General features: G+C 40.7%; 1 protein-coding gene across 4 annotated transcripts in view; it reads left to right on the top strand.

Moving 5' to 3' along the window:
• LOC132403617 (leucine-rich repeat and guanylate kinase domain-containing protein-like) overlaps window positions 1–16,650 on the top strand; it is a 124,038-nt gene that overhangs the window by 35,301 nt on the left and 72,087 nt on the right. For all 4 annotated transcript variants that reach the window (XM_059987068.1, XM_059987067.1, XM_059987070.1 and 1 more), the window contains 2 exons: window positions 8,457–8,563; window positions 16,155–16,274. In XM_059987068.1, the coding sequence (XP_059843051.1) occupies window positions 8,457–8,563; window positions 16,155–16,274 (227 nt within the window). The remainder of the gene's footprint in view (window positions 1–8,456; window positions 8,564–16,154; window positions 16,275–16,650) is intronic.

Genomic DNA, 16,650 nt, shown 5'->3' with positions numbered 1-16,650 from the left:
TGCTAGCTGGTCTGCACATCCTCTGAGCACTCTACCATGGATGTTGTCTGGTCTAGCAGCCTTCCGTGGGTTGACCCTGCACAGGGTTCTTCTCAAGTCGGCCACGGAGAGACACAGCACCTGGTCATTTGTAGGAGGGGTGGACTTCCTCGCCGCCAAGTCATTTTCCACCTCAAACTGGGCAAAGAAGTTATTTAGCACATTTGGGAAGGAGCCATCACCTACACAATCAGGTGATGTTGTCTTGTAATTGGTGATGTCCTGGATGCCCTTCCACATGCGCCTCGTGTCGCCGCTGTCCTGGAAGTGACTGTGGATTAGCTTGGCGTGTGCACGCTTTGCTCCTCTGATGGCTCGGGACAGTTTGGCCCTTGCTGTTGTTAGACCTGCCTTATGTTTTTAAGCTGTTCTTATGTTTTGTATTTTAAAAATTACTTCTGGTCAAACAGTACAAATAATTATTGGCATATTAATGGACCTGATTGAAGACCTTATGTTTTTTTACGAAGCTTGTTAGGCTATTGTCAATTAAGTATGTTTATTGTCAATATGACCGGTCCTTAATTAATTTAGTGAAGTTTATCAACTAAGTACTTTGCTTAATTTAATTTAGGTTTTATTGTATAATGTCCAAATTCTTTCAAGCTGCTTTGATTCAGTGTGTCTGGAACTCTTCTGAAACTGTTTCTATAAAGCTGTGTAATTCAGTAGTGACTATGTTAGCTATTATATTAGAATGACCCGAGGCTAAGAATTAAAGCATTTTGCAAGAATTATAACAGAGCTTGAAGACTGCAGTACTGTAAAAAGAATGATGTACGTGTACCTTGATGATAAATTGAGTGCGCAAAAATTTGCACATATTTAATTAGGTTTGTGATTTATTCCTGTCTTAACAACTATTTTCTGAGGCATTTTGACTTGCGGTTTCACTTCTTACATAAAACTAACCAATTCAAATGGGTGTGGAATTAGACAGCTTTATTGAAACTGAGAAGTCAGCAGCTGAAATGTCTCAAAATGTTCAGGGAAAAATTTTGTGTATTGTTGAAGATTGAGATTCCACATGAAGAGAGATTGTAGAATACTGCAAGAAACATAAGGTTGTTTTAGTAGGTGATTTTAACATTATACATATTGACAAGGACTCCCATACTGTAAAAAGGCTAATTGGGATAGTGTTTGTCAAATGTATTTCAGAAAGTTTTCTTAATCTTAAGAAGTCCTAACAAGAGGCTGTTCAATACTTTATGTGCTGTTTGGGAATAAGACAGGGCAGGTGACAGAAATTGTGTAGGGGGACACTTTGCATCTGTTGATCATAATGTCATAAATTTCAAAGTAAATATGGGAAAAAATAGGTCTGGTCCACAGGTTGAGATTCTTAACATTGATAGTATCAGAGAGGATCTGGCATGTGTGGATTGGGACAGGCTGTTTTCCAGCAAAGGTGTGGGTGGGAGGCCTTTAAAAGTGAAATTTCGAGTACAAAACTTGTATGTGCCTGTCAAAATAAAAGGAAAAGATAACACGTTTAGGGAACCTTGGGTTTCAAGAGATATTGAGACCAAGAAAAAAGGAAGTTCATAGCAGGTAACACACACAAAATGCTGGTGACACAGCAGGCCAGGCAGCATCCATAGGAGAAGTACTGCCGAGACTAGTCCTGACGAAGGGTCTCGGCCCGAAACATTGACAGTACTTCTCCTATGGATGCTGCCTGGCCTGCTGTGTTCCCCCAGCATTTTGTGTGTGTTGTTTGAATTTCCAGCTTCTGCAGATTTCCTCGTGTTAGTTCATAGCAGGTATTAGCAGGTAGGAGCAATTGAGGCACTTATGAAATATGAAGGGATATGGGGAGAAGGCAGGAGATTGAGGTTGAGAGGAAAATTGGATCAGCCATGATGAAATGGCAGAGCAGACTCAATAGGCCAAATGGCTTAATTCTGCTCCTTATCTTAAGGTGTTATGGTCATAGAAGAAATGCAAGAGAACACTTAAGAAAGAAATCAGGAGAGTTTAAAAAAAAAGGTATGAGGTTGCTTTAGCAGACAGGGTAAAGGAGAAACCTAAGGGATTCTACAGATATGTGAAGAACAAAAAGATTGCAAGGGACAAAGCTGATCCTCTGAAAGATCAGAATGGTAATCCGTGTGTGGTGCCAAAATTTTTGAGTATTTGGATAGACATGGACTGATTAGGGATAGTCTGCATGGCTTTGTGCATGGCAAATGATGTCTAACCAAACTTAATAAGTTTTTCGAGGAAGTTACCAAGAAAGTTGATAAAAGCAAGGTAGTGGATGTTGCCTGAATGGCTTTAGTAAGGCATTTGACAAGGTCCCGCATGGGAGGTTGGTTAAGAAGGTTCAGTCGCTTGGCATTCAACATGAAGTAATAAATTGGATTAGGTATTGGCTTTGTGGGAGAAGCTAGAGAGTGGTATTAGATGGTTGCCTCGCTGACTGGAGGCTGCAACTAGCGGAATGCCACAGGGATCGCCTTTGGGACCATTGTTGTTTGTCATCTATATCAATGATCTGGATGATAATGTGGTTAACTGGATCAGCTAATTTGCGAATGACACCAAGATTGGAGGTGTAGTGGACAGCGAGGAAGACAGCCAGAACTGCAACAGGATCTGGACCAATTGAAAAAAGCAGCTGAAAATGGCAGATAGAATTTAATGCCAACAAGTGTGAGGTGTTACACTTGCTTAGGACCACCCAGGGTAGGTGTTACATATGAGCAGCAGGGCACTGAGGAGTCTGATAGAACAAAGGGATATAGGAATACAGGTCCATAATTCACTGAAAGTGGCATCACAGGTGGATAGGGTCGTAAAGAAAGCTTTTGGCACATTGGCCTATATAAATCAAAGTATTGAGTACTGGAGATAGGATGTTAGGTTGAAGTTGTACAAGATGTCGGTGAGGCCTAATCAGAAATATTGTTTGCAGTTTTGGTTACCTACCTATAGGAGAAATGTAAATCAGGTTGCAAGAGTAAACGGAAAATTTACAAGGATGTTGCTGGGACTGGAGGACCTGAGTTATAAGGAAATATTGAATAGGTTAGGACTTTATTCCTTGGAACATAGTAGATTGAGAGGAGATTTAACAGAGGCATACAAAATTATGAGAGGTATAGATAGGGTAAATGTAAGCATGCCTTTTCCACTGAGGTTAGGTGGGACTGCAACTTGAGGTCATGGGTTAAGGGCAAAAGGTGAAATGTTTAAGGGGAACGTGAGGGAAACTTCTCCACTCAGAGGGGGGTGAGAGTGTGGAATGAGCTCCCAGCGCAAGCAGTGCATACAAGCTAGATTTCAATGTTCAAGAGACGTTTGGATAGGTACATGGATAGTAGGGGTATGGAGGGCTATGGTAGAGATGCAGGTTGATGGGAGTAGGCAGTTTAAGTAGTTCAGCATGGACTGAAGGGTCTGCTTCTATGTTAAACTTTTCTATGACTGTGACGCTATGTCTTATAATACATCTGTAATTACTATTGAAAAAATCACAGAATGTAATTACAGTGGATGCCAGTTAATTGAGCCATCGATTAATCAGGGCAGTCACTTCTTGAGGGGAAAAAAAACTAATTAAGAAAATTCCCTTTGTTTATTTGGGACATTGTGCCACTTAATTGTGGCAGGAGTCTGTTGCTGACAGTTCCTAACTAGTGTCAGCTGTACTAATTTGTGTAGCCGTTTAGACACTATACTGTGTTCAGAGCAAGCAGTTTTTAAATAGTGTCTGTTGCATGTGTTTGTGTTCAAAAAGATGTGTTTTTGTCACTGCAAGTCAGCAAAAATAATGTTTTGCTCAATGCGATTTCAAGCATTCAGACTTGTGAAGTGTCAGAAATGGCCGAGGGTGAACATTAAACAACTACAAAAGATAGAAGCTACAAAAAAATCGAGGATATCAACAATCATCCTGAATGTTACAGAGAAAATGGAGGCCTAAAGGTTGCAATTGCTGATAGCATTGTATGAAGGCAATCCATTATTTGACAGACAGACAGACAGACATACTTTATTGATCCCAAGGGAAATTTACACTCGGGACCTGCGCTGATTTGATTGATTCATTTACAGTCAATCAAAAGAACGCAGCAGATCAATTCCTCCGCCAATAAATATTAGGGACTGATACACAGTTTTATAGTGCTGTAGTAGTATTGCTAGTGTTCTAATTTGTTCTATATTTCATTTAAATACATATTTCGCTACTCAATTAAATGGTAATTTATCTTTTTTGTACCTTTTTAAGTATTTCCATGAAACTTTTGGCTAATTGGGACAGCCGCTTAATTGGGCCAAAATGTATTGATCCCAATGTGTCCCAGTTAACTGGAATCCACTGTATTTCCATGTTCTGTTATTAATTTTGATTGGAAGAGACAACTTTAATCATATTTTTTTGTGGAAATTAAGTTTGAGTGTTTATAAATGACATCCTTACATTATTTAATTTACAATTTGGAGTAATCACTTGTAACTTCAGGTACATTAGATTAAATTTATTTTTTGCCTATCCTATAGACACAATGGAAGAAAAATTGGTTATTGGTAGAATCAGATTGAAATCAATGTGCTACTTCACACTTAAACTCAATCTATTAACGTATGATTCCCAGATGATAGTGTTTTTTCAAATTGACGTTGGCGTGGACATGATTTAAGGATGTGTATCAATGCTGGAATCTAAATAAGAAAGTGCATTAAATAATTTAAATTGAAACTTTTTTTTCCAGATTGTCCTTGCCTCCAAGATAGATAGTTTGTATTGTACAAGGCTCTGGACACTCTGCTAAATGTCCCATTTATCCAGTGTTATGCCACGAGTCCGGCAACAAAGAATATAGAATTGAGTCAGGTTTTATATACAAATAAACAGTGGATAATCACTGTTCAGAACTGTAAGGTTACAACTCAAAGGCTGAACAGACTAGGCTTCTTTAAACCCATCGACCAGTGGTGTTTTACAGGGGTTGGTTTTGGGTCCACTTTTTACTGCTGTATATCAATAATTAAGATGATGGAATAGATTGGCTTTGTTGCCAAGTTTGCAGATTATACTAAGACTGGTGGAAGGTTAGGTAGTGTTGAGGAATAGGCAGGCCACAGAAGGACTTAGACAGGTTAGGAGAATGGGCAAGAAAGTGGCAAGTGAAATACACTGTTGGAAAAATGCATGGTCCATGCACTTTGGTGGCATAAATAAATGTGCAGATTATTTTCCAAATGGGGAGAAAACACAAAAGTCTGAGATGCAAAGGGACTTGGGAGTCCTTAAAGGTTAATTTGCAGGTAGAGCAGCTGGTGAGGAAGGCAAATGCAGTGTCAGCATTCATTTCAAGAGGTCTAGAATACAAGAGCAGAGATGTGATGCTGAGGCTTTATAAGACACTGGTGAGGCCTCACCTTGAACATTATGAACAGTTTTGGGTTCCTCATCTAAGAAAAGATGTGCTGGCATTGAGGAGATTCACAAAGATGATTCTGAGAATTAAAAGGTTATCATATGAAGAACATTTGATGGCTCTGGATCTGTACTTGCTGGAATTTAGAAGGTTGAGGGGGGACCTCACTGAAGCTTTTTGAATGTTGAAAGGCCTATTCAGAGTAGATGTGGAAAGGATGTTTCCCACGGTGGGTAAGTCTAGGACAAGAGGGCATAGCCTCAGGATAGAGGGGTGTCCATTTAAAACAGAGATGGAGAGAAATTTCTTCGGCCAGAGGGTGGTGAATTTGTGGAATTTGTTAACCGCAGGCAGCTGTGGAGGCCAGGTTGTTGGGTGATTTTAGTGCAGAGATTGATAGGTTCTTGACTGGATGTGGCATCAAAGGTTTTGGGGAGAAGGCCGGGGAGTGGGTCTGAGGAGGGAAAAAAAGGATCAGCCAAGATTGAATAGCAGAACAGACTTGATAGGCCAAATGGGCTAATTCAGCTCCTATGTTTTATGGTCTTATGAATAGTTATTACTTAGTTGGCAGCACTATCATCTCTGAATATAAGGCTGTAGGTTCAGATCCTATTCTAGTGCAAGAATTAGTGTTATTCTAGGGCAGGAGCCTGATGACACATACTCAATGTTTAGGGAATAGCATCTTCCCGTCTGCCTTGAGATTTCTGATTTGACAATGAACCTGTGAACACTATGACACTATTCTGTTTTTGTTCTCTTTGCACGACTTACCTAATTTAATCTTCCAGTAAGATGGCGGTGCATTCAATCACAGTGGCTTTTGTGTGGTCAACAAAGGGTGTTTCCGTTCTTCTGATTGCAAGCCCCCCCCCCAGACATTAATAACCTAAGGTACTGCAGTACTGCCTTACCGAGTTGCTCATTGGCAGGGAAACTGAAGGAGCTGCACTTGGTGCCGATCGTGCTGCCGCCTGCATAGGACTTGGTGAATGAAGGAGGCGTGTAGTCTAACAGCAAGTCACTTTTCTTGTGATTGCAAAACGTTTTGGGACATTGTTAAAAGTGGCACGTTGCTATCCAATTCACTGATTTATTGGCAGGCAGCAGTTGCAACAAGACTAGGCCTCAAGCTGCGGTGTCGCCTGTTTACAGCCACTGGGAGAGAGAGAGGAGTCAGATTCGGTGTGCTCCACAGGGGATAGGGTGTCACAGCACCCAGGCTGGAGTTGGTGTTCACTCGACAGAAGACCAGCTCTGTTGTGCTCAGCTGCAGATCTCTGTGGCATTCATAGACTCGCTCTGAACTGTTTTTTTTTGCATGGCTGTATCTTACTGGTATCTTACTTGTACTTGCTATCTTGAATGTGCCGTGTGTGACTATTGTTACTGTGTTTCTCACCTTGGTCCCAGAGTAATGTTGTCACTTATGGTTGATTGACAATTCAACTTGAATTGAATAACATATGAAAAAGGATCTAGTGCTTTCCTGGCATAAATGATGAATAAACTCCTCTCAGGCTCCAGCTGGGTACCGGTATCGATTATAACCGACGTTTCAATGACAAACTCTGCCATCTTCATGGCATAGTTTGTCATTGAATCATAAATTATAATTAATACCTGTACCTGGTTGGAAAAGTTTATTTGTTGAATTATATGTATTTCTTTTGTAATTTATAGTTTTTTAAAATTTTCATGTATTGCAATATACTGCTGCCACAAAACAACAAATTACATGACATTAAACCTGATTCTGATTCTGAGGAGCAAGAGAGCGCTATTATATCAGAGGTGTGGTCCTTCAAATAACTTTAGAACTGTCTCGTCTGCTCTCATTAATCGGCACAAAGAATGATATGGCAACGTTTTTAACAAGAGCAAGGGAGTGATCTCTAATAGTCTGCCCAATATTTATCCTTTAATCAGCATAATTAAAATTATCCAACTTTTATCGTATTGATGTTTATCACACTTACTGAAAGTGGATTGAGAGGTTTCCAATATTACGGCTGTGACTACATTTCAAAGGCTATGAAGTATTTTGGAAACATCCAGAGTTAGTGAAGTGAAAAATGTCTGACTGTATTTTTCATAATATATTTAAGTTACTGTGCTCAGACCCCACTTGGAGTACTGTGCACAGTTCTGGTCGCCTCAGTATAAGAACGATGTGGAAGCCATAGAACGGGTGCAGAGGAGATTTACAAGGATGTTGCCTGGATTGGGGAGAATGCCTTATCAGAATCGGTTGAGTGAACTCGGCCTTTTCTGCTTGGAGTGGCGGAGGATGAGAGGTCACCTGATAGTGGTGTATAAGATGATGAGAGGCATTGATCGTGTGGATAGTCAGAGGCTTTTTCCCAGGGGTGAAATGGTTAACATGAGAGGGCACAGTTTTAAGGTGCTAGGAAGTAGGTACAGAGGAGATGCCAAGGGTAAGTTTTTTACGCAGAGAGTGGTGAGTGTGTAGAATAGGCTGCCAGCGACGGTGTTGGAGGTGAATACAATAGGGTCTTTTAAGAGACTCCTGGATAGGTACATGGCGCTTAGAAAAAAAAGGGCTATGGGTAACCTTAGGCAATTTCTAAAGTAAGTACATGTTAAGCACAGCATTGTGGGCCAAGGGCCTGTATTGTGCTGTCGGTTTTCTGTTTCTAAGTTTGATTAGTTAGTTTGATAAACATGAAGATTATTCCAGGAATGCAGGCCATAGACGTAAGGTAGAGACAAATAAATCAAAAGGAAATCAGTGTATAATTCCTTTATTGAGAGAGGAAGAAGGAAGTGGCTCACACTATCACATGGTATGGTTTAAAGCAAAATAATATAGATACTTTTGAGGGAAAGCTGCAGTGCATAAGCCCAAGATCTCCTAGTGATTTTTGTGTTCACACCAATGTTGTAAAGCTCTGCAGTACTGGGTTCAGATTTCCTAATTGCTTATCCATGAGCTAAGCATAATAATGCTGACCCTGACAGAAGTAAAGGAAAAACATACTTACATTAGCTACTTCTCCCCAGGTTCTGGCCATCAATAAATACAACCCTCCTCCTGAAGTGGTAGCTGCCAACGATCATATGACCAATATTATGTATAGTTTTCTACAGCCCCAGAGGATTTATGACAGGTAAGTCATAATTTACAAAAGTCATTGATTCAAGATACGATCTGAGCCCCTAGAGGGCGCTTGAAGATTGCGGCACCTATAGACTGGAGTTTAAAGTAGTCAGATTCAACCTTTTTAATCCATTTGCTCATTACAAACTTGCTTTCAATTTATCTATGCCAGTTTTACTGATGAGAAGTTATTATTTTTGGAGAAAAAAAGGCAGGTTATTCCTACTCTGCTTAGCCTTGGGCAGCACGTTGAATGTTATTAATGACATTGAATGTTCACTGTAACATTGTCATTGGATTCTTTGAGGGTTTTATCACAAAATTTCTACTATGTCACATTCCTTTTAAGCTATGATTGGCATAGGCATTTTTGATTGTTGGAGAAAATCATAGCATAGTGGTTAACCCCAAATTCTTTCTACATTGACTAATTTAAATGAAGCAAAGGCTCTCCTCCATGTTCTGATTTGCATATCATTAAAATACATTGAAACAATTACTGGTATCAAAAACCTTTCTGGCTCTTCCAGTAAATAAAAAGAAATACCTTCACTATTCATTTTTTTTGTAATTTATTTTTTTATTGAAGTTCATCATCAAACAAACATTTCCATAAGGTGTATTTCAGACATTGTACATACATCATATAATCATATATATCATAAATCTCCAAAAAGTATTTATCTGAGGTATACACTTATAAGAGTGGAAAGAAAAAACAAGCAAAAGGAAAGAACTATGTACAAGTAGGGAGTGATTTTTTTTTACAACAGATTCATTGATTTGTGAGAATAAAATCAGACCTATGAGGCATTATGTAGTTAAACCATTTTTCCCAGTATGAATCAAATTGTTCCAGCTTATGATTAACAGATGCTGTTATCTTCTCCATTTTGTAAACGTCCATTGTAATTTCCATCCATGTATTTAAAGTTGTGCTCTCTTATGATAACCATTTCCTAGTAAGAGTCTTTTTACCAGCCGCTAACAGTATATTCATTAAATATTTATCTCTTTTCAACCATTTTTGAGGTATATATCCAAAATATCTGGTCTTACTCTCTAAGGGTATTTCACATTTAAGGATGTCTTGTAGGGCATTGTGTATCCCCCCCCCCCAATAGTTTTTGATGGCAGTCCCAAAAAATATACCTTCACTATTCAAATATGGGGGGGGGGGGGAAGCAGCAGACAAGTTCCATCTAGCTAACTTCCACAAATAGTGTTGAGAAATTATTTTTATTTTAATGAAACTGGTTGGTTTATAAATATTATTACCCTGAATCTATAATTTGTGCTTCAAGTTGTTGGATTAGACTTACAGATCAATGTTTGCACAGGATCCTGTTCCCAAGTACTTCAAGTCTGAACATGTGACTATCGGAGTCTTATTTGGAAACTAAACCATTTACGATCATACCTGAGGAAAGTCAACAGCATCAGAAGCATATCACTGCCAGATCAAAAGCATCACAGGGAAGGAATACTACCAGACCAAGAGCATAACAGGGGTTTGGATACAGAAGGGACACTATCAGAGCTGGTGCTTACTCCAACCTACCCTGGAGGGGAAGTGACAGCTAGAACACCAGCCGAAAAGATGCAAAAGGCCACTGAAGGGTGCATTTCTGTTGTTTTCAGTTGCAAGCAGAAGCCCTAAAAAGAGATCTTGTATTTTACTGCTCCCTGTTAAAGAAGTATTTGATGAAACCAAAGACTGTATTAGGATATTAGCCAATCTTCATTCCATTCTTCCCTGACCGAGCCACTTCCTGGGATGTAGCTGAACATGTGTAAATTCTAAATTATTTAAAAAATTCTCTCTGTTATGTGAACTCTTCAAACAGAAGTCAGATTTTGTTTTATTGTAAATGTAAACTTGACTGCCCTTCAATGTTAGTGGTCAATTTGCATGTTCGCACACTGGTTGGGAAATTAATTGCTGAAGGACAATATTCATAGGAACAGAAATATATATTCATCCCCTTTGAAATAGTTTCTTTTTGTGACTAGATCCTGCATAATTTATTCCACATAAGAACACCCTATCAATTTAAGTTTTGAAAATGGTAACATACCTTGCATATTTGATTCCTGAAGCTCCACCTTGGCAGGTCTTAATTTTTTTTGGATGAACTCTGATAAATGTTAATTTCACCTCATGCACAAAAATTGAAGAAAATATGTTTATTAGAATCTGACCAATAGATGACCTTTTTACACTGGAACATACCAATGATGTTAGTTGAATTTTTAAAAAATTATTTCACATTTAAATGTAACTACTAAGTGAGCACAATGATTTAAAGCAGGTAAAAATTAATACTATTAATGAATTGGTACACTTCTTTATTTTTTATGATTGCATATGTGTTTCACTTCCATTACTTGTTTCCCTCCATAGTCTTAACTTTGTAAAGAAATGTTGTCAGTGATTATTTTTAGGTACATATCTGTTCCAACTACTAATATACTGACAACACACACAAAACGCCGGTGGAACGCAGCAGGCCAGGCAGCATCTATAGGAAAAAGCACAGTCGATGTTTCGGGCCAAGACCCTTCATCAGGGCTAACTGAAAGAAAAGATAGTAAGATTTGAAAGTAGGAGGGGGAGGGGGAAATACAAAATGATAGAAGAAGACCGGAGGGGGAGGGGTGAAGCTGAGAGCTGGAAAGGTGATTGGCAAAAGGGATACAGAGCTGGAGAAGGGAAAGGATCATGGGACGGGAGGCCTCGGGAGAAAGAAAGGGGGAGGGGAGCACCAGAGGGAGATGGAGAGCAGGCAAAGAGTGATTGTGGGAGAGAAAAAAAAAGAGGGGGGAATAAATAAATAAATAAGGGATGGGGTAAGAAGGGAGGGCAGGGGCATTAACGGAAGTTAGAGAAATCAATGTTCATGCCATCAGGTTGGAGGCTACCCAGCTGGTATATAAGGTGTTGTTCCTCCAACTTGAGTGTGGCTTCATCTTAACAGTAGAGGAGGCTATGGATAGACATATCAGAATGGGAATGGGACGTGGAATTAAAATGTGTGGCCACTGGGAGATCCTGCTTTCTATGGCAGACAGAGCGTAGGTGTTCAGCAAAACGGTCTCCCAGTTTGCGTCAGGTCTCACCAATATATAAAAGGCCACACTGGGAGCACCGGATGCAGTATACCATACCAGCCGGCTCACAGGTGAAGTCACCTGGAAGGACTGTCTGGGGCCCTGAATGGTGGTGAGGGAGGAAGTGTAAGGGCAGGTGTAGCGCTAGTTCTGCTTACAAGAATAATTGCCAGCAGAGAGATCGGTGGGAAGGGATAGGGTGGATAAACGGACAAGGGAGTCGCGTAGGGAGCAATCCCTACGGAAAGCAGAAAGGGGGGGAGGGAAAGATGTGCTTGGTAGTGGGATCCCGTTGGAGGTGGTGGAAGTTACAGAGAATTATACGTTGGACCCGGAGGCTGGTGGGGTGGTAGGTGAGGACAAGGGGAACCCTATCCCGAGTGGGGTGGCGGGCGGAAGGGGTGAGAGCAGATGTGCGTGAAATGGGAGAGTTGTGTTTGAAAGCAGAGTTGATGGTGGAGGAAGGGAAGCTCTTTGTTTAAAAACAGAAGACATCTCCTTCATCCTGGAATGAAAAGCCTCATCTTAAGAGCAGATGTGGTGGAGACGGAGGAATTGTGAGAAGGGGATGGCATTTTTTGCAAGAGACAGGGTGGGAAGAGGAATAGTCCAGGTAGCTGTGAGATTCCATAGACTTATAGTAGATATCTGTAGATCCCACTACCAAGCACATCTTTCCCTCCCCCCCCCCCAACTTTCTGCTTTCCACAGCGATTGCTCCCAAAGTGATTCCCTTGTCCACTCGTGCCCCCCCATCCCTTCCCACCGATCTCCTTCTTGGCACTTATCTTTGTAAGCGGAACAAGTGCTACACCTGCCCTTACACTTCCTCCCTCACCACCATTCAGGGCCCCAGACAATCCTTCCAGGTGAGGTGACACTTCACCTGTGAGTTGGCTGGTGTGGTATACTGCGTCCTGTGCTCCTGGTGTGGCCTTTTATATATTGGTGAGACATGACGCAGACTGGGAGACCGTTTCGCGGAACACCTACGCTCTGTCCGCCAGAGAAAGCAGGATCTCCCAGTGGCCGCACATTTTAATTCCATGTCCCATTCTCATTCTGATATGTCTATCCATGGCCTCCTCTACTGTCAAGATGAAGCCACTCTCAGGTTGGCGGAACACCACCTTATATACCGGCTGGGTAGCCTCCAACCTGATGGCATGAACATTGATTTCTCCAACTTCCGTTAATGCCCCTCCTCCCTTTCTTACCCCATCCCTGATATATTTAGTTTTTTCCCCCCTTCCTCTTTTTTTCTCTCTCTCTGCCCATCACTCTGCCTGTTCTCCATCTCCCTCTGGTGCTCCCCTCCCACTTTCTTTCTCCTTAGGCCTCCAGTCCCATTATCCTTTCCTTTCTCCAGCTCTGTATCCCTTTTGCCAATCACCTTTCCAACTCTCAGCTTCACCCCTCCCCCTCTGGTCTTCTCCAATCATTTTGCATTTCACCCTCCCCCTCCTACTTTCAAATCTCTTACTATCTTTCCTTTCAGTTAGTCCTGACGAAGGGTCATGGCCCGAAACATCGACAGTGCTTCTCCCTATAGATGCTGCCTGGCCTGCTGCGGTCCACCAGCATTTTGTGTCTGAATATAGGCTATGTTTTTTACCCACACAATACACACAAAATGCTGGAGGAACTCAGCAGACAGGAAGCATGTATGGAAATGATAAACAGTCAACGTTTCAGGCTGAGCCCCTTCGTCAGTATGCTTTTCCCCTCATTTCCCATGGAAAGTTAAATAGCAGTGATTTTTTCTTCCTTGTTATTTGCCATGCTTTTCCAACAGACTGACTCTAATAGCTCATTGCAACAGTGGAAGTGTTGAGATGTCTTTAACAGAATATTGTACTGGTTAGGGTTGATTCAAGTATCAGCTGGTGGTACTTGATAAATTATTGTTTTACCTGACGGATTCTAGTAAGCAGAACCCACCAACCATTCAACCTTACTGGATGGCTAGTGGCTCTGTTCACTGAGATTGGCTGTAAATACTATGAAGCCAACAGTGATTTCAGTAGACCCTAGTAAATCTCATTGTGAAACTGACTGAACAGCATTAGTGTCAGCATGTTAGGTCCTCACCTAACACCCCACCAGCCTCCGCATCCAGCACGTAATCCTCCAAAACTTTTGTCACCTCCATCAGGATCTTACCACCAAACACATCTTTCCCTCCATTCGTCCGTTCCCACTGATCTTTCTCCTGGCACTTATCCATGCAAGCAGAACAAGTGCTACACCTGCCCCTACACCTCCTCCCTCACTCCCATTCAGGGCCTTAAACAGTCCTTCCAGGTGAGGCGACACTTCATCTGTGAGCCTGTTGGGGTCTTATACTGTTTTCGGTGCTCTCAGTGTGGCCTATAAATTGGTGAGACCTGATGTAGATTGGGAGATCACTTTGCAAAGCACTTATACTCCATTTGCCAGAAAATGCAGGATCTCCCAGTGACCACCCATTTTAATTCCACTTTCCATTCCCATTCCACTATGTGATGGCCTCTTCCACTGTTGTGATGAGGCCACATTTAGGTTGGAGGAACAACACCTTATATTTTGTTTGGGTAGCCTCCAACCTGATGGTATGAACATCAATTTCTCAAACTTCCGGTAATGCCCCCCCCCACCCCCTCTTCTTCACCATTTCCCATCTCCCTTTCCCTCTCTCACCTCATTTCCTTGCCCACCCATCACCTCCCTCTGGTGCTCCTCCCCATTTTTCTTCCTTCCATGCCCTTCTGTCTCTTTCACCAATCAACTTCCCAGCTCTTTATTTCATCCCTCCTCCTCCAGGTTTCACCTAACACCTGGTGGTTCTCTCTCCCCTCCCCCCACCCTTTAAATCTCCTCAGCTGTTTTTTCTCCAGTCCTGCAGAAGGGTTTCGGCCCAAAACATCGACTGTGCTCTTTTCCATAGATGCTGCCTGAACTGCTGAGTTCCTCCAGCATTTTGTGTGTGTGTTGTTCGGATATCCAGCATCTGCAGGTTTTCACTTGATTGTGATAAGAGTCAGTATATAGCTTTTTGTTGAGCTGTTGTCAACTGCTCCAAGACACCTGTCATTGAACTGCATCACAAGATTAACAGTTTGTCCTACACTAAATGAGCCACATATTTCTATCCCTTTTGACATACTGTTCATAGATATACAAAACAACTGGATAATGCATTGGTCATTATTACTAGTTGTGATTGACTGTCATATCACTGGTTGTGTTTACCTCAAGAATGTGGCACAGTTCCCTAATATCAATTTATGCCCTATTTGCTTATGTATTGAAGGCTCTCAATGGCAGCCAGAAAGTTCCTGCTCTTCCTTCCTATACTTAGTGACTCACCTGCTTAGCATAGTAATTGCATTCTTACGTGTAAGTGTATGAGAGATGTTAGCCTATTAGCTTTACTTCCATTTACAATTTCAGAAAAATACCCAGTATAACAATGCTATTTTCAGAGCTCATATTGAAAGATACAAACCTTTCAAATGGCTGCACCTCTTTAGTTTTTCAAGCAGACTATAAAATACATAACTTTGATATGGATTGTAAATTGGTGCTGAAATTGAGGAACTTGGTCAGCATAATGGTTTTAAAATAAATTTTTGACATTTCCTTGGTTTCAGAGACCATACAGTATGTTTAGAGATATCCGAGCTAGTAACTATTTACCAGATGATAAAAAGGCCTAGAAGTCCAAGTGCACCCATACTGTGAGCTAGACTGGCATTGAAGAAGGTCAGCAACAAGCTTTTCGTCCATGAGCAGCCCACTGCAAGATTCAAGGAACAGATGTTGCATACTTTTTTCTGTTTTTAAAACATCCTGATTAAAATTAGGTTATTTAGTGCACATAAAAGTCAAAATTCAGAATTCAGGGTGAAAGAACAGGATTAAACATTCAGTTATTTAGTGATATCAGAGCTAAAGGTAGAGGGGGCAAAAATAAAGCAACACAAAATTAATAATAATTGTTAATGCAATGACAGTTTTCTGATATCTGGCCTGCACCTTACTTCTACTCTAATTTGGTTGAAACTAGCTCCTTTACAAATCATATGAATGTTGCTTCATAAATAAAGAAGTTGCATTAATTTAGCACATTTTGTAGCTTTGATATATCCAATAGCACCTCCAAGCCTTTTGAGTGTTTTTAAAATGCAGTGTGGAAACTTTGCATCTGATTCACTCACCACACAATAAAATCATCACTTAAGTGATTTGAGGGATGACTGTTGCCTGAATAGAAGTTTGCTTTACCATGAAACAATGCCCTAGGAGTTCTTCTCTTCATTTTTACTCTTCAAACGACAGGCACATTTTATGTTTAATGTCTTATCACTAAAACATGATGTATAGTGAAACATTCCTAAGTATTTGGATCTCTCGCTCCTTGTGAAAAGTACATGTCCTGATGGTCTTTCATTTGTTCCAGGTTTAGGACATTAACCTTTTAATAACCTGTTTCTCATTTTCCTCTGCAGCACTTTGCCTAACCTTGATATTCCATATCCAATGTTGGTTCTGGTGGGGGTCCAGGCCTCTGGAAAACGAGAACTTTGTCACATGGTCTGTCAAGAATTTAGTGAGTATTTTGGATTTTGGTAAGTACCAGCAAATAGTGTGGTGTTATTTCTTTTCAAAGAGTCTGTGGGATCCACAACTTTCCATTTCTGATTCAAACAAAATCTGTTCATGGAGGAGAATAAAAGGTGAAAGGCTACAAAATTTTATTTTTAAAAAGTAAGTGACATTCTGAAATGGGGATGTTCATGCTTATTCTCTTATCCCCTTAGTTTTGTTAATCTAATCTCTTCACAAGAAGCAAGTCCTGATCATATGATTATAAAATAGGCAAATGATGTGACCTTTCTTGACTGCTGCCACCTTCCCGTTCATAACCAACTTTTTCCTTAAATAAGTCTAGAATGACTTTGGCATAAAATTCAATCAGATTTGCGCATCAATGTCCTCAGATTG

This window comes from Hypanus sabinus, chromosome 13, assembly GCF_030144855.1.
Source record: "Hypanus sabinus isolate sHypSab1 chromosome 13, sHypSab1.hap1, whole genome shotgun sequence".
NCBI classification, from domain to species: Eukaryota; Metazoa; Chordata; class Chondrichthyes; order Myliobatiformes; family Dasyatidae; genus Hypanus; species Hypanus sabinus.
This window is presented reverse-complemented; position numbering and strand designations above follow the sequence as displayed.